Source organism: Ranitomeya imitator, chromosome 4 (genome assembly GCF_032444005.1).
Source record: "Ranitomeya imitator isolate aRanImi1 chromosome 4, aRanImi1.pri, whole genome shotgun sequence".
Taxonomy (NCBI): Eukaryota; Metazoa; Chordata; class Amphibia; order Anura; family Dendrobatidae; genus Ranitomeya; species Ranitomeya imitator.
In genome coordinates this window covers 241,339,986-241,363,990 of record NC_091285.1, presented here as the reverse complement: position 1 = coordinate 241,363,990, position 24,005 = coordinate 241,339,986, and the positions used below count along the sequence as shown (strand labels likewise).

Sequence of the window (24,005 nt, the reverse complement as noted above, 5' to 3'; positions counted from 1 at the left end):
GAGCTTCCTTCACTGTGCCAGGTCACTCCTGTATAGGGGTTTGCTTGCCGGAGCTCCCTGGGGGGGTATTCTGTGTTTCAGCCCAGGGGGTTCTACCTTGTGGATTCACCTGCATTATAACCTGAATAAAGCTTTGCTGATTTATCTTGCATCCTTGTCCAGCTGGTTCCTAGGGTTCAGCTTCCACAGAGTCCTCTGTGGTCTAGTGGGTTCACTAACCTTGCTCCACATGCCTTGGCGTGACAATCATGATGTCACAGATGTGAATTGCACAATGGCCTCCTGGCTTGGTCACAGCAGGAAGTTCCTGCCTAGAATGAACATATGCAGCGGTGAAAATAAGTGGACTGGATGGTAGAGAGTGGTGCTCACTGCCTGCCTTCCGATCATGAGGTCTTCTCTCTGCCATTGTAGCTCCCAGTCTGTTTACTAGAAGTAAGGACTTCCAGAAATGACCAAGCCTCAGAGCTCCCTGCATTTCACATGTCCATGGTATGATAAAGACATTAACCCCTTCCCGACCTGTGACACAGCGTATGCGTCATGAAAGTCGGTGCCAATCCGACCTGTGACGCATATGCTGTGTCACAGAAAGATCGCGTCCCTGCAGGCCGGGTGAAAGGGTTAACTCCCATTTCACCCGATCTGCAGGGACAGGGGGAGTGGTAGTTTAGCCCAGGGGGGCTACGATCGCTCTGATTGGCTGTTGAAAGTGAAACTGCCAATCAGAGCGATTTGTAATATTTCACCTAAAAAAATGGTGAAATATTACAATCCAGCCATGGCCGATGCTGCAATATCATCGGCCATGGCTGGAAATACTAATGTGCCCCCACCCCACCCCACCGATCGCCCCCCCAGCCCCCCGATCTGTGGCCCGCTCCCCTCCGTCCTGTGCTCCGCTCCCCCGTCCTCCTGCCCGCTCCCCCCGTGCTCCAATCACACCCCCCCGTGCTTCAATCAAACCCCCCCGCACTCCGATCCCCCCCCGTGCTCCGAACCACCCCCCTGCACACCGATCCACCCCCCCTGCACACCGATCCACCCGCCCGCACACCGATCACTCTCCCCCATGCTCCGATCCCTCCCCCCCGTGCTCCGACGCCCCCCCGTGCCCTGATCTCCCCCCCCCTGTGCCCTGATCTCCCCCCCTTATACTTACCGATCCTGGCGGGGTCCCGTCCGTCTTCTTCCCCGAGCGCCGCCATGTTCCAAAATGGCGGGCGCATGCGCAGTGCGCCCGCCGAATCTGCCGGCCGGCAGATTCGTTCCAATGTGAATTTTGATCACTGTGATATAATCTATCACAGTGGTCAAAATAAAAAAACAGTAAATGACCCCCCCCATTTGTCCCCCATAGATAGGGACAATAATAAAATAAAGAATTTTTTTTTTTTTCACTAAGGTTGGAGTTAGAACTAGGGTTAGGGGTAGGGTTAGGGGTAGGGGTAGGGGTAGGGTTAGGGGTAGGGTTAGGGGTAGGGTTAGGGGTAGGGGTAGGGGTAGGGTTAGGGGTAGGGTTAGGGGTAGGGTTAGGGGTAGGGTTAGGGTTAGGGTTAGGGTTTTGGTATGTGCACACGTATTCTGGTCCTCTGCGGATTTTTCCGCAGCGGATTTGATAAATCCGCAGTGCTAAACCGCTGTGGATTTATGGCAGATTTACCGCGGTTTTTCTGCGCATTTCACTGCGGTTTTACAACTGCGATTTTCTATTGGAGCAGTTGTAAAACCGCTGTGGAATCCGCAGAAAGAAGTGACATGCTGCGGAATGTAAACCGCTGCGTTTCCGTGCAGTTTTTCCGCAGCATGTGTACAGCGATTTTTGTTTCCCATAGGTTTACATTGAAATGTAAACTCATGGGAAACTGCTGCGGATCCGCAGCGTTTTCCGAAGCGTGTGCACATACCTTTAGAATTAGGCTATGTGCACACGGTGCGGATTTGGCTGCGGATCCGCAGCGGATTGGCCGCTGTGGATCCGCAGCAGTGTTCCATCAGGTTTACAGTACCATGTAAACCTATGGAAAACCAAATCCGCTGTGCCCATGGTGCGGAAAATACCGCACGGAAACGCTGCGTTGTATTTTCCGCAGCATGTCAATTCTTTGTGCGGATTCCACAGCGTTTTACACCTATTCCTCAATAGGAATCCGCAGGTGAAATCCGCAGTAAATCCGCAGGTAAAACGCAGTGCCTTTTACCCGCGGATTTTTCAAAAATGGTGCGGAAAAATCTCACACGAATCCGCAACGTGGGTACATAGCCTTAGGGTTAGGGTTGGGTTGGAATTAGGGTTGTGGTTAGGGTTAGGGGTGTGTTGGGGTTAGGGTTGTGGTTAGGGGTGTGTTGCGGTTAGGGTTGTGGTTAGGGTTACGGCTACAGTTGGGATAAGGGTTAGGGGTGTGTTGGCGTTAGAATTGAGGGGTTTCCACTGTTTAGGCACATCAGGGGGTCTCCAAACGCAACATGGCGCCACCATTGATTCCAGCCAATCTTTTATTCAAAAAGTCAAATGGTGCTCCTTCCCTTCCGAGCCCCGACGTGTGCCCAAACAGTGGTTTACCCCCACATATGGGGTATCAGTGTACTCAGGACAAACTGGGCAACAATTACTGGGGTCCAATTTCTCCTGTTACCCTTGAGAAAATAAAAAATTGCTTGCTAAAACATCATTTTTGAGGAAAGTAAAATGATTTTTTATTTTCACGGCTCTGCGTTGTAAACGTCTGTGAAGCACTTGGGGGTTCAAAGTGCTCACCACATATCTAGATAAGTTCCTTGGGGGGTCTAGTTTCCAAAATGGGGTCACTTGTGGGGGGTTTCTACTGTTTAGGCACACCAGGGGCTCTGCAAACGCAACGTGACGCCCGCAGACCATTCCATCAAAGTCTGCATTTCAAAACGTCACTACTTGACTTCCGAGCCCCGACATGTGCCCAAACAGTGGTTTACCCCCACATATGGGGTATCAGCGTACTCAGGACAAACTGGGCAACAATTACTGGGGTCCAATTTCTCCTGTTACCCTTGAGAAAATAAAAAATTGCTTGCTAAAACATCATTTTTGAGGAAAGAAAAATGATTTTTTATTTTCACGGCTCTGCGTTGTAAACGTCTGTGAAGCACTTGGGGGTTCAAAGTGCTCACCACATATCTAGATAAGTTCCTTGGGGGGGTCTAGTTTCCAAAATGGGGTCACTTGTGGGGGGTTTCTACTGTTTAGGCACACCAGGGGCTCTGCAAACGCAACGTGACGCCCGCAGACCATTCCATCAAAGTCTGCATTTCAAAAGTCACTACTTCCCTTCTGAGCCCCGACGTGTGCCCAAACAGTGGTTTACCCCCACATATGGGGTATCAGCGTACTCAGGAGAAACTGGACAACAACTTTTGGGGTCCAATTTCTCCTGTAACCCTTGGGAAAATAAAAAATTCTGGGCTAAAAAATTATTTTTGAGGAAAGAAAACGTATTTATTATTTTCACTGCTCTGTGTTATAAACTTCTGTGAAGCACTTGGGGGTTCAAAGTGCTCACCTCACATCTAGATAAGTTCCTTTCGGGGTCTAATTTCTAAAATGGGGTCACTTGTGGGGGGTTTCTACTGGTTAGCCACATCAGGGGCTCTGCAAACGCAACGTAACGCCCGCAGAGCATTCCATCAAAGTCTGCATTTCAAAATGTCACTACTTGACTTCCGAGCCCCGACATGTGCCCAAACTGTGGTTTACCCCCACATATGGGGTATCAGCGTACTCAGGAGAAACTGTACAACAACTTTTGGGGTCAAATTTCTCCTTTTACCCTTGGGAAAATAATAAATTGCAGGCTAAAAAATCATTTTAGAGAAAATAAAATTTTTATTTTATTTTCATGGCTCTGCGTTATAAACTTCTGTGAAGCACTTGGAAGTTCAAAGTCCTCACCACACATCTAGATTAGTTCCTTTGGGGGTCTAGTTTCCAAAATGGGGTCATATGTGGGGGATCTCCAATGTTTAGGCACACAGGGGCTCTCCAAACGTGACATGGTGTCCGCTAATGATTGGAGCTAATTTTCCATTTAAAAAGCCAATTGGCGTGCCTTCCCTTCCGAGCCCTGCCGTGCGCCCAAACAGTGGTTTACCCCCACATATGGGGTATCAGCGTACTCAGGACAAACTGGACAACAACATTTGCGGTCCAATTTCTCCTATTACCCTTGGCAAAATAGGAAATTCCAGGCTAAAAATCATTTTTGAGGAAAGAAAAATTATTTTTTATTTTCATGGCTCTGCATTATAAACTTCTGTGAAGCACCTGGGGGTTTAAAGTGCTCAATATGCATCTAGATAAGTTCCTTGGGGGGTCTAGTTTCCAAAATGGGGTCACTTGTGGGGGAGCTCCAATGCATAGGCACACAGGGGCTCTCCAAACGCGACATGGTGTCCGCTAACAATTGGAGCTAATTTTCCATTCAAAAAGTCAAATGGCGCGCCTTCCCTTCCGAGCCCTGCCGTGTGCCCAAACAGTGGTTTACCCCCACATATGAGGTATCGGCGTACTCGGGAGAAATTGCCCAACAAATTTTAGGATTCATTTTATCCTATTGCCCATGTGAAAATGAAAAACTGAGGCGAAAAGAATTTTTTTGTGAAAAAAAAAGTACTTTTTCATTTTTACAGATCAATTTGTGAAGCACCTGAGGGTTTAAAGTGCTCAATATGCATGTAGATAAGTTCCTTGGGGGGTCTAGTTTCCAAAATGGGGTCATTTGTGGGGGAGCTCCAATGTTTAGGCACACGGGGGCTCTCCAAACACGACATGGTGTCCGCTAACGATGGAGATAATTTTTCATTCAAAAAGTCAAATGGCGCTCCTTCCCTTCCGAACCTTACCATGTGCCCAAACAGTGGTTTACCCCCACATGTGAGGTATCGGTGTACTCAGGAGAAATTGCCCAACAAATTTTAGGATCCATTTTATCCTGTTGCCCATGTGAAAATGAAAAAAATTGAGGCTAAAAGAATTTTTTTGTGAAAAAAAGTACTTTTTCATTTTTACGGATCAATTTATGAAGCCCCCGGGGGTTCAAAGTTCTCACTATGCATCTAGATAAGTTCCTTGGGGCGTCTAGTTTCCAAAATGGGGTCACGTGTGGGGGAGCTCCAATTTTTAGGCACACGGGGGCTCTCCAAACGTGACATGGTGTCCGCTAAAGAGTGGAGCCAATTTTTCATTCAAAAAGTCAAATGGTGCTCCTTCCCTTCCAAGCCCTGCCGTGCGCCCAAACAGTGGTTTACCCCCACATATGAGGTATCAGCGTACTCAGGACAAATTGGACAACAACTTTCGTGGTTCAGTTTCTCCTTGTACCATTGGGAAAATAAAAAAAATGTTGCTAAAAGATAATTTTTGTGACTAAAAAGTTAAATGTTCATTTTTTCCTTCCATGTTGCTTCTGCTGCTGTGAAGCACCTGAAGGGTTAAAAAACTTCTTGAATGTGGTTTTGAGCACCTTGAGGGGTGCATTTTTTAGAATGGTGTCACTTTTGGGTATTTTCAGCCATATAGACCCCTCAAACTGACTTCAAATGTGAGGTGGTCCCTAAAAAAAATGGTTTTGTAAATTTCGTTGTAAAAATGAGAAATCGCTGGTCAAATTTTAACTCTTATAACTTCCTAGCAAAAAAAAATTTTGTTTCCAAAATTGTGCTGGTGTAAAGTAGACATGTGGGAAATGTTATTTATTAACTATTTTGTGTCACATAACTCTCTGGTTTAACAGAATAAAAATTCAAAATGTGAAAATTGCGAAATTTTCAAAATTTTCGCCAAATTTCCGTTTTTATCACAAATAAACGCAGAATTTATTGACCTAAATTTACCACTAACATGAAGCCCAATATGTCACGAAAAAACAATCTCAGAACCGCTAGGATCCGTTGAAGCGTTCCTGAGTTATTACCTCATAAAGGGACACTGGTCAGAATTGCAAAAAACGGCCAGGTCATTAAGGTCAAAATAGGCTGGGTCATGAAGGGGTTAAATATGCAGGAAATAACTTTTGCTGCCAAAAAGATTTTTGTAACGTTCACGCCCAGACTGGTTGGCACGGGCATCCGGGGGTGTTACCCCACTGGACCACAGACCAGAGTACCCTGGAAGGGTTGCAACTAAGTAGCTTCCAAGGTGTTCGCTCTGATGGTGAGGTCAGACTTGTGCGACAGGTAGCTACCAGGTACCACTCCAGGGTTGTGTCTGGCTGTGGATGCTAATCCCACCAGGGGACAGGACACAGGCAGGCAGGTACGGCTGTGACACTGGCTGGCGGACAGGTACAGCAGAGGCCCTGATGGGCAGATGGGCTTGACGGAGACACAGGCAGGCATGGCTGACACTCTGGCAGACAGGCGGGCATGGCTGGCACTCTGGCAGGTCAGACGGACAGGGCTGATACTCTAGTAGGAACTGTAATACGGGTGGGTGTATGGAAACAGGTAAGAACCTGTTCAGACTGGAGGATATATGAGAACAGGTAGGGACCTGTTCGGACTGGTGAATATAAAGAAACAGGTAGAGACCTGTGTGGCAAGTTGCAGAACGGAGATAGAGCAAAATCGCAAGAGCGAATGCAAAGCAGAACCACAGGAGGCAGATCCAAGAGCAGGAGGCGGAGCCAAGAACAGAATCGCAGGAGGCGGAGCCAAGAAAAGAAACCCAGGAGCTAAGAGCAGAGAAGGAGAAGACAAAGATAAGAGCAGAGAAAGACAGAGCAAAGAGCAGAGAAGAATAAGGCAGAGAAAGAGAAGGCAGAGCTAAGGACAGAGCCGCTGGAGGCAAAGCCAAGAGCAGAGATGCTGGGGCAGAGCCAAGAGCAGAGACGCTGGAGGCGGAGCCAAGTGCGGAGACACTGGAGGCAGAGCCAAGAGCCAGAAGCAAAGCTTAGAGCCAGAAGGCGCAGAGCCACAGGTCTGCGAGCAGAGTAGAGAAGCACAGAGCCACAGGTTGTGGCGAGCAGAGTAGAGAGGTGCAGAGCAACAGGTAGTGATGAGCAGAGCACAGAGGTGCAGAGCAACTGGTAGAGGCAAACTGAGCAGAGAGATAAGGCAGAGGTACACACAGCAGAGTTGGAATGACAACAGGCAAAGAAGGAACAGGAACAGACATAGACCAGAGTTCAGACAGGAATGGACATGGATACACAAACAGAACACAGATAAAGGCCTGCATATTGCAGCCCTCAGAGACAGGACACGACCTGGCAGCTCAGTAGCAAATATTAACTGAGGGAAATAGTTTGCTCAGGCATCCTCCAATGGGTGAGGACGCCTTAAGAATCAGAGGCCTCTAGGCCATTGGCATGGGACACCATACGGAGGTACACACAATTTCAATAAGAATCCGGATTTGCCAGCGCCGCCCCCCTATTCACACAGCCAGGAAGTGTACACAGAGCAAGCAGCCATGAAGCACACGGCATGGAGCTGTCAGCAGACAAATCTCACAGCATGGCACAGGGTGAGTGAGTTGATGTAACAGGCAGGTGGGAGATGGAAGGCCATGCAGTGATGCCGGCAGGGTTGTTACAATTTCCCATGAAAAATTACATAATTTATAGAGTTTAAATTTTGCACTCATCTCTGCTGTACATTTCATAAACTATTGTACTTGATAGAAAACTTAAACTATGAATATGCATTTTTTCAGAATTTCTGTCTTTTATAGGAGGATCTTTTTTTTGCTAAATCTCACACTGTAAAAATACACATTTCAAACCAAGTTATTTGTGAGATATGATTAAAATGATGGATAATTAAATGAATTTTAAATATTCCTTACATTGAAATGATACAATGTCTAAAATAATATTACTCATTTCCTCCCCAAATTCTGCTTAACTAATTAGCAATAAAAAAAAACATTTTCTTTAATAGCAACTTAATATTTAAAATTATTCAGTGTTCAGTGGTCTCACTGGTAATGACCTCTATATTGCAGCAAAAAAAACCTTTATTCTTGTACATTACTCTGCAGCCTTAATGTTATGGAAAAAGCTCATTGGGGAATAGAACAGATTAAAATTTTCTACGAACAGATATTAAAGTCTAAAGTTTATTTATTTTTATTTTCTTTATGGTTTAAAGTTTTACTTATCCTGCTGTTTCAGTTAAATAAGATTTTAATCTGTGCTATTAAAAAATCAGTTAAATCATATCCTTGTGTCTCAGAACATTAATGGGAGCTCTGCAGCTAAATCTTGGAGGGGCACCAGAGGGACCAGCTGGAACAGGCAAAACTGAGACCTGTAAGGACTTGGCTAGAGCAGTGGCAAAACAGGTAAGACTTTACTTTTCAACCTGAGTTTCCATATCTATACTATGCCTTCCCTTCTGGCATGCCCCAGAGTGTACCCTTGCTTCAGGCTATTTTTTTTCCCTAAATGATCCTCATTCCATTGTTTTTCATTCTTTCACCTTTCTCACTCTCCTTCCTATTTTTTGCCTATTATTTAGTTATTCATGTTAAGGCATTTAAAAAAAAGAAAATACATTTTTCTTATTGTCTTTATATATTTTTGCTTTACTAAACTTACTAATCTCATTTTAAAGTCTGTATTGTTATAAAAATTATAATTTAAAAAAAAATTCACATAGATATTCAAATGCACAGTTCGGTGAACCTTTCTGAGCCCCTTTGAATTCAATGGGAGGCAAAACCAAATGCATAACCAATATTTTCAGGGGGACCCAAAAGCAGCCAAACCACAGATTAGGGGCAGACACCAGGAAAATGTCATCAATTAACCCAAAGTACAAATAGTAAAATTATTATTATTTATTACTATGGCACCTTTTTTTCATGGCGCTTTACATGTGAAAAGGGGTATACATAGCAAATAACAAGTACAAGAATCACCGACTGGTACTGGAGGAGAGGTGGGACCCTGCCAGCAAGGGCTCACAATCGCTGGTCGTGCAGCAGTATGGTGGAGCGAGGGATATTGCAATTTGTATGCTAGTCATAACAGGTAGGTCTTCAGGTTCCTTTTGATGGTTTCCATGGTAGGCAAGAGTCTGATATGTTGTGGTAGAGAGTTCCAGAGTAGGGGAGATGCATGGAACAAATATTGTATGTTATTGTGGGAATAAGAGATAAGAGGGGAGTAGAGAAGGAGATCTTGTGAGGATCAAAGGTTGCATGCAGGTAAGTACCAGGAGACTAGGTCACAAATGTAAGGAGGAGACAGGTTTTGGATAGCTTTGTATGACAAAGGGTTTTGAACTAGAGTCTATGGGCAATGGGGAGCCAGTGCAGGGATTAACAGAGGGGAGATGCCAGGGAATTGTGGGGTAACAGGTTGATTAGTCGGTCAGCAGGAAGTGGAAAGGGCTTGCATCTCAAGTTTGAAGGAGAGATCAGAGACAATCTTGCAGGACTGGGGAGGGTGGGCAGCCATTGACTTTGATGAAATCAGTTTTATTCTTGTTAAGTTTTAGAAATCTAACAGAGAAGAAACATGAAATAGCCGACATAAATTGTGAGATTCTGATTAGTAAGGAGGTGATATCAGGTCCAGGGAGGTAGATCTGTATGTCATCAGCATAGAGGTGATACTGAAAGCCGTGAAACTCTATGAACTGTCCAAGGTTGAAGGTGTAGATGGAGAAGAGCAGGGGTCCTAGAATTAAACCTTGGGGACATCAACAGATAGGGGGCAAATGAGGAGGTGGTATGTGAGTAGGAGAAACTAAATGTCTGGTCTGTTAGGTATGAGGAAATCCAAGATAAGATTAGTAGTTCATTGTTGACTTTAGTCAGGGCAGCTTCAGTGGAATGGCGCTGTCGGAAGCCAAATTTAAAGTGGTCAAAGAAGGAACAGGAGGAGAGGTGGGAGGAAAGTTCAAAATAGATGTGTTGTTCCAGTAGTTTTGAGACATAGGGGAGAAGGGATATGAAGTGATAACTATACACAAAGGAGGGTCAAGGAAGGGCTTTTTGAGGAATCATGTGATTGAGGTATGTTTTAAGCATGAGGGGAAGACATCAGTTGTTAGTGACAGTTTAGTGTGACATCTGTTAGTGACACACCAAGGGATGGTGAAGGAAAACACTAGACAACAAGGTGTCACTAGACAGCAAATCTTGGAATCTGCAAAGCTTGCAGGACAAACCTCTGCATCTATCAATTCCTCCACTGCTTCTGCCTCCTACACTTACTGTAGGGCCTCCACCTGTGTTCTCAACCTCTCCCTTAATGAGACACATGTTCCAATAGTGCAGAGAGAATCCCCACCACCTCAGTACTGAGCAGTCAGGGCTTACTGCAATCAGGCAGTGTTTAAATTAATATGCCTTGGAGATCGCAGTCACACAGCTCAAGATTTGTGGACAGCTATCCAGGTGGAGCTAGAGCAATGGCTGTCTCCACTGAAACTGGTGCCAGGGAAGGCCATATGTCATAAAGGTGCAAACCTGGTGGTGACCCTATACCTGGGGCAACCTCATCCACATGACTGGATGCACTACTGCAGAAAGTACGGTTACTGTATGCTCACTTCCACCGATCGCACCCCACTGGTCATCTACTTGCATTGCTAAAGAGGTCTGCTGGCCTACTGGTTAACCATTTCATTTGCGATGTTCTGACATGGTTGAACTTCACTCTGCACATGTTGCTGTGACTGTGGCAGCAGCAATGATCCCTGGTGCAGTATGTCCTTTTGCATTGCTTGGGCCAATGCAGTAGGGACATGTGCAAATCACGCTTGTGGAGTTGGCGCAGACGAAGGACCGCTGCACCCTTCTGCACAGTTTTCGAAATGGCTACAAAGATGGTTAGCACTGACGATGCAGTCATAAGCATTGCTATTCCGGTCATCTACATGCTGGAGCTAACTTTAAATCTTCTGTGTGAGGAGGTTGTGGTCCCAGAGGAAGAGGTCAATGCAGAGGAGGATGCGGAAGGGATAACAATATCTCTAAGTTCTGAACTCTGCCATGGGAGGGTGGACTACAGCAATCGAGAGGGGCTCATGGTACAAGGCAACTGTTACTGAAGGTGCAGGAGCAGAGGAACAAATTGAGGAGGATGAGGAGGAAAAAGTAATGATCACTCAACAGTCAGAATTATACAGTTTCTACTCTGCAGAAATTGATGTCACTTTAGTGGTGTGTGGCAATATTTTTTGGAAATGTGGAGACTCCAAGTTGGGTCTCCTTCATGTGTGTTGCCTGTAGCAGTAGGGCTCCCAGACATCAGAACTGCACTTACTTTCAGTAGACTACCTTTGTTACTATCCTTACATTTTACTAACATTAGTGCTCTACCAAGCTGATATTTGTGCCACCTGAGTGTTTCTGTGAAGAAAACTGTTGAGTTGAGTTGTTGCATGAGGTATCAGGACTCCTAACAAAGCAAGCTTGCACCATTACCTCACCCACCTTGTTTTAATTGAAACTTCAGTTCAAACCTCCAAATGCTGGCCAAGACCCTTATTCCTCGTGGATGGCCCATAACTGACTGCTGCTGTGCCATTATCAAATTTCTGCTGTGGGTCAATTGATACCAGTTATCCTGGTGTCTGCCCCTAATTTTTGGAAATGTTTGGAATCCAAGTTGGGTCTCCTTCATGTGTATTGCCTGAATTTGGTAGACCTCTCAGAGCACCGGACCTACACCTGTCACTGCTCCTCCTGCTACTGATCAATGTTTCAGCTAGAAATGCTGGTCAAATCCCTTTCTCATGCATCCATGCTGCGCAATTATGCTATTTGTGCTTTGGGTCAGCTGATACCACCATTCTTTGTGTATGCAACTGATTTGAGTTGTTTGTGAAGCTTTTTCTCCCTCTTAAAATGTTGTCCATACATTTGGTTTTGCCTCCCATTGAATTCAATGGGGTTCTGGTACTTTTTAACCATTTGGTGAACATCAGGACGCTCGACGAATCAACTCAAACTGAACCTTGAAAGGTTCGCTCATCTCTAATCCTCATCTTCTACTATTTTGTTTCTCCAATCTATACCTCTCATGTTCCACTCTGTTGTTTTGTGAGTATATTTGCATGATTGTAGTTTTCTTTCATCCCTATCTGTCTTCCCTTGAATATCTGGTTAGTGTCATCCAATATACTTTATCCTCGCACCTCTCTGGGTGGGGGAGCGAACAGATAAGGTTTAAGAAAAGAGCATAACAAGGTACCTGACCCGGTGTTTCCACCTTCTGGGGTAATCCAGGGGACAGGGATAGATTATTGCGCCTCCTAGTTCAAGTGAAAAGGTAGGTGCCCACCGTCTATAGTGACATTGTGACACACTGATGGTAAGAATGGGCACACAGATCGTACACTGATGACACACTGATGCTAAAAATGGACATACATAAAATACACTGATGACTAGTGTTGAGCATTTCGATACCGCAAGTATCAGGTATCGGCCGATATTTGCGGTATCGGAATTCCGATACCGCGTTACGATACTTTCAGTATATCGGATACCGGAATCGGACGTTCCTATAATTCAAACAGCCAGAATTCAGCCAATGAGGAATGATTAGAAGTGTGGGCACATAATGTTCTGCAAGGTAGGCATGTAACTACTGGCATGGCTGTGATTGGCTGCTGAAATGATGTCATGATGCACTATAAAAGTCGCTGCAGCCATTTTGGGTTCACTCTGCTGTGAATTCAGTTAGGGACAGGACGCTGTGTTCTGACTGAGGGCCAGTTTAGAGATAGCGATTAGCTTCATTGTGCTTTACCCAGGCTAATTTAGCAACCACTGTGTGAGAACCTTGTTTTTGCCTTGTAGCACTGTTCACAGGCGTCTGCAAGGTGTCTGTGTGAGAGCAGCTCACTCTGTAGTCTGGTCTGCAGGCACCGCTGGTTGTAGTCAGCTCAGGGTGCATCACTGCCTCATACCGTTCCATTGTCCATTTTTCAATTAGTGCAGTCAGCTGCACATTTGTTCAAATTTATCCTATTAGTGCCTTCCCATCCATATACAGCTAGATTGTGGGAAAACACTATAGGATTGCATAAAGGAGCTTGGGCTAAACCTCTATGGCTTTAATGTCTCCTCCACCTCCCCCAATACATCCTACATTATTCTTAGTTGTTTTCCTTCATGTAGAATTAACCTACACGGAAAGAAAGGGTTTATTTTAATTCCGATATTTTGGTCCCATTGACTTGCATTGGTATCGGGTATCAGTGATATCCGATTTTTTTCTGAATATCAGCCGATACAATCCAATACCGATACTTATGGATATTGGAAGGTATCGCTCAACACTACTGATGACACACCAATGGTAAAAATGGACAAACATACCATACACTGATGACACACTGATCCAAAATACTGATGACACTGGTACTATTATTTTATGTATGTGTTTAAACATGGATTTGAGTGTAAATGAAGCTAGAGAGAGACTTACCCAGTGAATGTGCCCTTGGAAATAGATTCTGACATACAGTGGGTATGGAAATTATTCAGACCCCTTTAAGTTTTTCACTCTGTTTCATTGCAGCCATTTGGTAAATTCAAAAAAGTTATTTTTTTTTCTCATTAATGTACACTCTGCACCCCATTTTGACTGGAAAAAACAGAAATGTAGAAATGTTTGAATATTTATTAAAAAAGACAAACTGAAATACCACATAGTCATAAGTATTCAGACCCTTTGCTTAGACACTCATAATTAAGTCACATGCTGTCCATTTCCTTGTGATCCTCCTTGAAATGGTTTTACTACTTCATTGGAGTCCAGCTGTATTTAATTAAACTGATATGACTTGATTTAAAAGCCACACACCTGTCTATATAAGACCTCACAGCTTACAGTGCATGTCAGTCAAATGAGAATCGTGAGATGAAAGAAACTGGCCAAGGAGAACAAAGACAGAATTATGGCCAAGGTTACAAAAGAATTTCTGCAGTACTCAAGGTTCCTAAGACCATAGTGGTCTACATAATCCTTAAATGGAAGAAGTTTGGGACTACCAGAAGTCTTCCTAGACCTGGCCGTCCAGCCAAACTGAGCAAACGTGGGAGAAGAGCCTTGGTGAAAGAGGTAAAGAAGAACCCCAAAATCACTGTGGCTGAGCTCCAGAGATGCAGTAGGGAGAAACATATGAAGGACTCCCAGACCATGAAAAATAAGATTCTCTGATCTGATGAGATGAAGATAGACCTTTTTGGTGATAATTCTAAGTGGTATGTTTGTAGAAAACCAGTCACTGCTCATCATCTGCCCAATACAATCCCAACAGTGAAACATGGTGGTGGCAGCATCATGGTATGTGGTGTTATTTAGCTGCAAGGACAGGACAACTAGTTGCCATTAAAGGAAACATAAATGCAGCCAAGTACAGAGATATCCTGGATGAAAACCTCTTCCAGAGTGCTCTGGACCTCAGACTTGGCCGAAGGTTCACCTTCCAACAAGGCAATAACCCTAAGCACACAGCTAAAACAACAAAGGAGTGACTTCAGAACAACTCTGTGACCATTCTTGACTTGTCCAGCCAGAGCCCTGACCTAAACCCAATTGACCATCTCTGGAAAGATCTGAAAATGGCTGTCTACCAATGTTCACCATCCAACCTGACGGAACTGGAGAGGAACTGCAAGAAAAAATGGCAGAGGATCCCCAAATCCAGATGTGAAAAACTTGTTGCATCATTCCCAAGAAGGCTCATGGCTGTACTAGCTCAAAAGGGTACTTCTACTCAATACTATGCAAAGGGTCTGAATGCTTATGGCCATGTGATATTTACTGTATATACTCGAGTATAAGCCGAGGTTTTCAGTCCAAATTTTTGGGCTGAAAGTTCCCCTCTCGGTTTATACTCGAGTCATGGTCTGTGGCAAGGTCGGTGGTGAGGGGGAGAGAGGATTGTCGCATACTCACCTAGTCCCGGCGGTCCTGACGCTCCCCCTGCCTGTCACACTGTCTTCGGGTGCGCAGCTCTTCCCCTGTACAGCGGTCACGTAGGACCGCTCATTAAACTTATGAATATGGACTCCACTTCCATAGGGGTGGAGCCGCATATTCATTCCTCTAATGAGCGGTGCCAGTGACCGCTGACAGAGGAAGAGCTGCGGCACCCGAAGACAGTGTGACAGGCAGGGGGAGTGTCAGGACCGCCGGGACTAGGTGAGTATTTTATATTCACCTGTCCACGTTCCACCCACCGGGCGCCGCTCCGTCTTCTCGTCCACTTGCACTGACTGTTCAGGTCAGAGGGCGCGATGACGTACTAGTGTGCGCGCCACCCTCTGCCTGAACAGTCAGTGCAGAGAGACGCTGAGACGGGACGCTGAGGAGCTGCAAGCAAGAGAGGTGAGTATGTGTTTTTTTTTTTATTGCAGCAGCAGCGTTATATATGGAACAGATTTATGTGGAACATCTATGGGGCCATAATGAACGGTGCAGAGGATATATGGCACAGCTTTATAAGGAGCATCTCTGGGGCAATAATGAACGGTGCAGAGCATATATGGGGCCATAATGAACAGTGCATAGCATATATGGCTCAGCTTTATAAGGAGCATCTATGGGGCCATAATGAACGGTGCAGAGCATATATGGCACAGCTATATAAGGAGCATCTGTGGGGCCATAATAAACGGTGCAGAGCCTATATGGCACAGCTTTATAAGGAGCATCTATGGGGCCATAATGAACGGTGCAGAGCATATATGGCACAGCTTTATAATAAGCATCTATGGGGCCATAATGAACGGTGCAGAGCATATATGGCACAGCTTTATAAGGAGCATCTATGGGGCCAAACTGAACGGTGCAGAGCATATATGGCACAGCTTTATAAGGAGCATCTATGGGGCCATAATGAACGGTGCAGAGCACTATATGGCACAGCTTTATATGGAGCATCTATGTGGCCATAATGAACGGTGCAGAGTAGGGTTGAGCGAAACGGGTCGAAATTTTTCAAAAGTCGCCGACTTTTGGCAAGGTCGGGTTTCATGAAACCCGACCCGACCCCAGTTTGGGGTCGGCCATGAAGTCGGCGATCTTTTGAATCTAGAATCGGAATTCCGATACCGATTCCCGATATGTTTAAGATATCAGGAATTGGTATCGGAATTCAGATTTAAGTGTAAAATAAAGAATTAAAATAAAAAATATCGCAATACTTACCCTCTGACGCGCCCTGGTACTAACCGGGAACCTTCCTTCCTTAGAATCAGCCTTCCAGGACCCTGCGGTGACGTCGCGGTGACGTCGCGGCTTGTGATTGGCCGCGCAGCCGCCCATGTGACCGCTCGCACGGCCAATCACAAGCCGCGACGTCACCCGCGACGTCACCCGCGACGTCACCGAAGGTCCTGGAAGGGCTGATTCTTAGGAAGGAAGGCTGCCGGAAAGAAGCAGGGCGCGTCCGAGGGTGAGTATATACCTAATAGGAATATACTCACCCTCGGTCTCGTCCTGCTTCTTTCCGGCAGCCTTCCTTCCTAAGAATCAGCCCTTCCAGGACCTTCGGTGACGTCGCGGGTGACGTCGCGGCTTGTGATTGGCCGCGCGAGCGGTCACATGGGCGGCCGCGCAGCCAATCACAAGCCGCGACGTCACCGCGACGTCACCGCAAAGTCCTGGAAGGCTGATTCTAAGGAAGGAAGGTTCCCGGTTAGTACCAGGGCGCGTCAGAGGGTAAGTATTGCGATATTTTTTATTTTAATTCTTTATTTTACACTAAAATATGGATCGCAGGGCCTGAAGGAGAGTTTCCGCTCCTTCAGACCCTGGGAACCATGGAAACCCAATGCACTGCATTGGGTTTCGGGTTTCGTCCGACCCCGACCCCGACTTTTTTATAGGATCGGCCGATTTTACTCGACCCGACTTTTTCAAAAGTCGGGTTTCGTGAAACCCGACCCGATCCTATAAAAGTAAAGGTCGCTCAACCCTAGTGCAGAGCATTATATATGGCACAGCTTTATAAGGAGCATCTATGGGGCCTTAATGAACGGTGCAGAGCACTATATGGCACAGCTTTATATGGAGCATCTATGTGGCCATAATGAACGGTGCAGAGCATTATATATGGCACAGCTTTATAAGGAGCATCTATGGGGTCATAATGAACGGTGCAGAGCACTATATGGCACAGCTTTATATGGAGCATCTATGGGGCCAAACTGAACGGTGCAGAGCATTATTTATTGCACAGCTTTATATGGAGCATCTATGGGGCCATAATGAACGGTGCAGAGCATTATATATGGCACAGCTTTATATGGAGCATCTATGGGGCCATAATGAACGGTGCAGAGAACTATATGGCACAGCTTTATATGGAGCATCTATGTGGCCAAACTGAACGGTGCAGAGCATTCTATATAGTACAGCTTTATATGGAGCATCTATGGGGCCATAATGAACGGTGCCGAGCACTTTATGGCACAGCTTCATAAGGAGCATCTATGGGCCATAATGAACGGTGCAGAGTACCATATGGCACAGCTTTATAATGAGCATCTATGGGGCCATAATGAACGGTGCAGAACATATATGGCACAGCTTTATAAGGAGCATCTATGGGGCCATAATGAACAGTGCAGAGCATTGTATATGGGGCACAGTTTTATAATGAGCATCTATGGGGCCATAATGAACGGTGCAGAGCACTATATGGCACAGCTTTATATGGAGCATCTATGGGGCAATAATGAACGGTGCAGAGCATATATGGCAAAGTTTTATAATGAGCAACTATGGGGCCATAATGAACGGTGCAGAGCACTATATGGCACAGCTTTATATGGAGCATCTATGGGGCCATAATGAACAGTGCAGAGCACTATATGGCAGAGCTTTATAAGGAGCATCTATGGGGCCAAACTGAACGGTGCAGAGCATTGTATATGGGGCACAGCTTTATAATGAGCATCTATGGGGCCATAATGAATGGTGCAGAGCCTATATGGCACAGCCTTATATGGAGCATCTATGGGGCCAAACTGAACGGTGCAGAGCATATATGGCACAGCTTTATATGGAGCATCTATGGGGCCATAATGAACGGTGCAGAGCCTATATGGCCCAGCTTTATATGGAGCATCTATGGGGCCATAATGAACGGTGCAGAGCCTATATGGCACAGCCTTATATGGAGCATCTATGGGGCCAAACTGAACGGTGCAGAGCATATATGGCACAGCTTTATATGGAGCATCTATGGGGCCATAATGAACGGTGCAGAGCCTATATGGCCCAGCTTTATATGGAGCATCTATGGGGCCATAATGAACGGTGCAGAGCCTATATGGCACAGCTTTATATGGAGCATCTATGGGGCCAAACTGAACGGTGCAGAGCATATATGGCACAACTTTATAAGGAGCATCTATGGGGCCATAATGAACGGTGCAGAGCCTATATGGCACAGCTTTATAAGGAGCATCTATGGGGCCATAATAAACGGTGCAGAGCACTATATGGCACAGCTTCATATGGAGCATCTATGTGGCCATAATGAACGGTGCAGAGCATTATATATGGCACAGCTTTATAAGGAGCATCTATGGGGCCTTAATGAACGGTGCAGAGCACTATATGGCACAGCTTTATATGGAGCATCTATGTGGCCATAATGAACGGTGCAGAGCATTATATATGGCACAGCTTTATAAGGAGCATCTATGGGGTCATAATGAACGGTGCAGAGCACTATATGGCACAGCTTTATATGGAGCATCTATGGGGCCAAACTGAACGGTGCAGAGCATTATTTATTGCACAGCTTTATATGGAGCATCTATGGGGCCATAATGAACGGTGCAGAGCATTATATATGGCACAGCTTTATATGGAGCATCTATGGGGCCATAATGAACGGTGCAGAGAACTATATGGCACAGCTTTATATGGAGCATCTATGTGGCCATAATGAACGGTGCAGAGCATTATATATGGCACAGCTTTATAATGAGCATCTATGGGGCCATAATGAACGGTGCAGAGCATTTTATATAGTACAGCTTTATAAGGAGCATCTATGGGGCCATAATGAACGGTGCCGAGCACTTTATGGCACAGCTTCATAAGGAGCATCTATGGGGCCATAATGAACGGTGCAGAGTACCATATGGCACAGCTTTATAATGAGCATCTATGGGGCCATAATGAACGGTGCAGAGCATATATGGCACAGCTTTATAAGGAGCATCTATGGGGCCATAATAAACGGTGCAGAGCCTATATGGCACAGCTTTATAAGGAGCATCTATGGGGCCATAATGAACGGTGCAGAGCACCATATGGCACAGCTTTATAATGAGCATCTATGGGGCCATAATGAACGGTGCAGAGCATATATGGCACAGCTTTATAAGGAGCATCTATGGGGCAATAATGAACGGTGCAGAGCATTGTATATGGGGCACAGTTTTATAATGAGCATCTATGGGGCCATAATGAACGGTGCAGAGCATATATGGCACAGCTTTATAAGGAGCATCTATGGGGCCATAATGAACGGTGCAGAGCACTATATGGCACAGCTTTATATGGAGCATCTATGGGGCAATAATGAACGGTGCAGAGCATATATGGCACAGCTTTATAATGAGCATCTATGGGGCCATAATGAACGGTGCAGAGCACTATATGGCACAGCTTTATATGGAGCATCTATGGGGCCATAATGAACAGTGCAGAGCACTATATGGCAGAGCTTTATAAGGAGCATCTATGGGGCCAAACTGAACGGTGCAGAGCATTGTATATGGGGCACAGCTTTTTAATGAGCATCTATGGGGCCATAATAAACGATGCAGAGCATATATGGCACAGCTTTATAAGGAGCATCTATGGGGCCATAATGAACGGTGCAGAGCACTATATGGCACAGCTTTATGTGGAGTATCTATGGGGCCATAATGAATGGTGCAGAGCACTATATGGCACAGCTTTATATGGAGCATCTATGGGGCCATAATGAACGGTGCAGAGCATTCTATATGGCAGAGCTTTATAATGAGCATCTATGGGGCCATAATAAACGATGCAGAGCATATATGGCACAGCTTTATAAGGAGCATCTATGGGGCCATAATGAACGGTGCAGAGCACTATATGGCACAGCTTTATGTTGAGTATCTATGGGGCCATAATGAATGGTGCAGAGCATATATGGCACCGCTTTATATGGAGCATCTATGGGGTCATAATGAACTGTGCAGAGCACTTTATGGCACAGCTTTATAAGGAGCATCTATGGGGCCAAACTGAACGGTGCAGAGCATATATGGCACAGCTTTATATGGAGCATCTATGGGGCCATAATGAACTGTGCAGAGCATATATGGCACAGCTTTATAAGGAGCATCTATGGGGCCATAATGAATGGTGCAGAGCAATATATGGCACAGCTTTATATGGAGCATCTATGGAGCCATAATGAACGGTGCAGAGCATATATGGCACAGCTTTATATGGAGCATCTATGGGGCCAAACTAAAAGGTGCAGAGCATATATGGCACAGCTTTATATGGAGCATCTATGGGGCCATAATGAATGGTGCAGAGCAATATATGGCACAGCTTTACATGGAGCATCTATGGGGCCATAATGAACGGTGCAGAGCATTCTATATAGTACAGCTTTATATGGAGCAACTATGGGGCCATAATGAACAGTGCAGAGCATTGTATATGGAGCACAGGTTTATATGGAGCATCTATGGGGCCATAATGAATGGTGCAGAGTACTATATGGCACAGCTTTATATGGAGCATCTATGGGGCCATAATGAACGGTGCAGAGCATATATGGCACAGCTTTATATGGAGCATCTATGGGGCCATAATGAACGGTGCAGAGCATATATGGCACAGCTTTATATGGAGCATCTATGGGGCCATAATGAACGGTGCAGAGCATTCTGTATGGCACAGCTATATATTGATCATCTATGGGGCAATAATCAATGGTATGGAGCATTATATATGGCACAGCTTTATATGGAACCTCCTTTGGGGCAATAATGAACGGTATTGAGCATCTATTTTTATTTTTGAAATTCACCGGTAGCTGCTGCATTTCCTACCCTAGGCTTATAGTCGAGTCAATAAGTTTTCCCAGTTTTTTTGGCAAAATTAGGGGGATCGGCTTATACTCGGGTCGGCCTATACTCGAGTATATGCAGTAAGTTTTTCTTTTTAATAAATTTGCAAAAATTACTACATTTCTGTTTATTTTTCAGTCAAGATGGGGTGCAGAGTAATATTTAATGAGAAAAATGAACTTTTTTGAATTTACCAAATGGCTGCAATGAAACAAAGAGTGAAAAATTTAAAGAGGTTTGAATACTTTCTGTACCCACTGTATAAATTGTGCTCTATTGGGAATCAGAGATCTCAGGAGTAGGGTTGAGCGAAACGGGTCGAACATTTTCAAAAGTCGCCGACTTTTGACAAAGTCGGGTTTCATGAAACCCGATCCGACCCCTGTGCGGGGTCGGCCATGCGGTACGCGACTTTCGCGCCAAAGTCGCGTTTCAATGACGCGAAAAGCGCCATTTCTCAGCCAATGAAGGTAAACGCAGAGTGTGGGCAGCGTGATGACATAGGTCCTGGTCCCCACCATCTTAGAGAAGGGCATTGCAGTGATTGGCTTGCTGTCCGCGGCGTCACAGGGGCTATAAAGGGGCGTTCCCGCCGACCGCCATGTTACTGCTGCTGATCTGAGCCTAGGGAGAGGTTGCTGCCGCTTCGTCAGAAGCAGGGATAGCGTTAGGCAGGGTCCATTAACCACCAAACCGCTTGTGCTGTACCGATTTCCACTGCCCAACACCACCTTCGGTGTGCAGGGACAGTGGAAGCTACATTTTTTTTTTTTCCCCTCAGCGCTGTAGCTCATTGGGCTGCCCTAGAAGGCTCCCTGATAGCTGCATTGCTGTGTGTACGCCGCTGTGCAAACCAACTGCTTTTTTCAAAGCACAAATCCTCTTGTTCCTTCCTTTCTGCACAGCTATCTTGTTTGTTTGTCCACACTTTTTATTTAATTTGTGCATCAGTCCACTCCTTATTGCTGCCTGCCATACCTGGCTGAGATTACTGCAGGGAGATAGTAATTGAAGGACAGTTCCTTTTTTTTTTTTTTTTTTGTGGGAGATTAAGATTGGCATTTCTGCTAGAGTGCCATCCCTGTCTGTGTCATCTCTCACTCAGTGGGCCATAGAAAGCCTATTTATTTTTTTGCTTGATTTGGGTTCTAAAATCTACCTGCAAAAATCACTACATCAATCAGTGGGAGAAAAATATTGGCCTCAGGGCTTGTGTGCCACTCCTTACTCCTGTGTGTGCCATCTCTCAGTGGGCCATAGAAAGCCTATTTATTTTTTTGCTTGATTTGGGTTCCAAAATCTACCTGAAAAAATCAATAAATCAATCAGTGGGAGATTAATATTGGCCTTTGGGCTTGTGTGCCAGTCCTAAGCGTGCCATCTCTCTCTTTCAGATAGTGGGCCATAGAAAGCCTATTTATTATTTTTTTTATTGGGTTTATAAATTTTCCCTGGAAAAAAAAAAAATGTGGGAGATTAATATTGGCCTCTGGGCTTGTGTGCCAGTCCTGAGCGTGCCATCTCTCTCACAAATAGTGGGCCATAGAAAGCCTATTTATTTTTTGGGTTGATTTGGGTTCTAAATTCTACCTGAAAAAATCAATAAATCAATCAGTGGGAGATAAATATTGGCCTCTGGGCTTGTGTGCCACTCCTGACTCCTGTGTGCGTCCTCTCTCACTCAGTGGGCCCTAGAAAGCCTATTTTTTGTTTTATTTGTTTTCTAAATTCTCCCTGAAAAAATCATTTTATTTTATTTGGTTTCTAAATTATTCCTGAAAAAAATCATTTTTTTTGTATTTTTTTTTTTCTAAAGTCTCCCTGAAAAAAAAACAAAAAAACAAATCAGTGGGAGATTAATATTGCCCTTTCTGCTTGTGTGCCAGTCTTGACTCCTGGGTGTGCCATCTCTCTCTCTCCAATTGTGGGCCATAGAAAGCCTATTAATTTTTTTGCTTGATTTGGGTTCCAAAATCTACCTGAAAAAATCACTAAATCAATCAGTGGGAGATAAATATTGGCCTCTGGGCTTGTGTGCCACTCCTGACTCCTGTGTGCGTCCTCTCTCACTCAGTGGGCCCTAGAAAGCCTATTTTTTGTTTTATTTGTTTTCTAAATTCTCCCTGAAAAAATCATTTTATTTTATTTGGTTTCTAAATTATTCCTGAAAAAAATCATTTTTTTTGTATTTTTTTTTCTAAAGTCTCCCTGAAAAAAAAAAAAAAAAAAAAAATCAGTGGGAGATTAATATTGCCCTTTCTGCTTGTGTGCCAGTCTTGACTCCTGGGTGTGCCATCTCTCTCTCTCCAATTGTGGGCCATAGAAAGCCTATTAATTTTTTTGCTTGATTTGGGTTCCAAAATCTACCTGAAAAAATCACTAAATCAATCAGTGGGAGATAAATATTGGCCTCTGGGCTTGTGTGCCACTCCTGACTCCTGTGTGCATCCTCTCTCACTCAGTGGGCCCTAGAAAGCCTATTTTTTGTTTTATTTGTTTTCTAAATTCTCCCTGAAAAAATCATTTTATTTTATTTGGTTTCTAAATTATTCCTGAAAAAAATCATTTTTTTTGTATTTTTTTTTTCTAAAATCTCCCTGAAAAAAAAAAAAAATCAAATCAGTGGGAGATTAATATTGCCCTTTCTGCTTGTGTGCCAGTCTTGACTCCTGGGTGTGCCATCTCTCTCTCTCCAATTGTGGGCCATAGAAAGCCTATTAATTTTTTTGCTTGATTTGGGTTCCAAAATCTACCTGAAAAAATCACTAAATCAATCAGTGGGAGATAAATATTGGCCTCTGGGCTTGTGTGCCACTCCTGACTCCTGTGTGCGTCCTCTCTCACTCAGTGGGCCCTAGAAAGCCTATTTTTTGTTTTATTTGTTTTCTAAATTCTCCCTGAAAAAATCATTTTATTTTAT

At 44.7% G+C, this 24,005-nt stretch overlaps 1 protein-coding gene across 1 annotated transcript in view; it reads left to right on the top strand.

The window, feature by feature from the left end:
- Nucleotides 1–24,005, top strand: part of LOC138674484 (dynein axonemal heavy chain 3-like) — a 3,367,401-nt gene that overhangs the window by 1,388,563 nt on the left and 1,954,833 nt on the right. Inside the window, 1 exon segment of the mRNA XM_069762320.1 lies at nt 8,209–8,317. Coding sequence (XP_069618421.1) covers nt 8,209–8,317 — 109 coding nt within the window.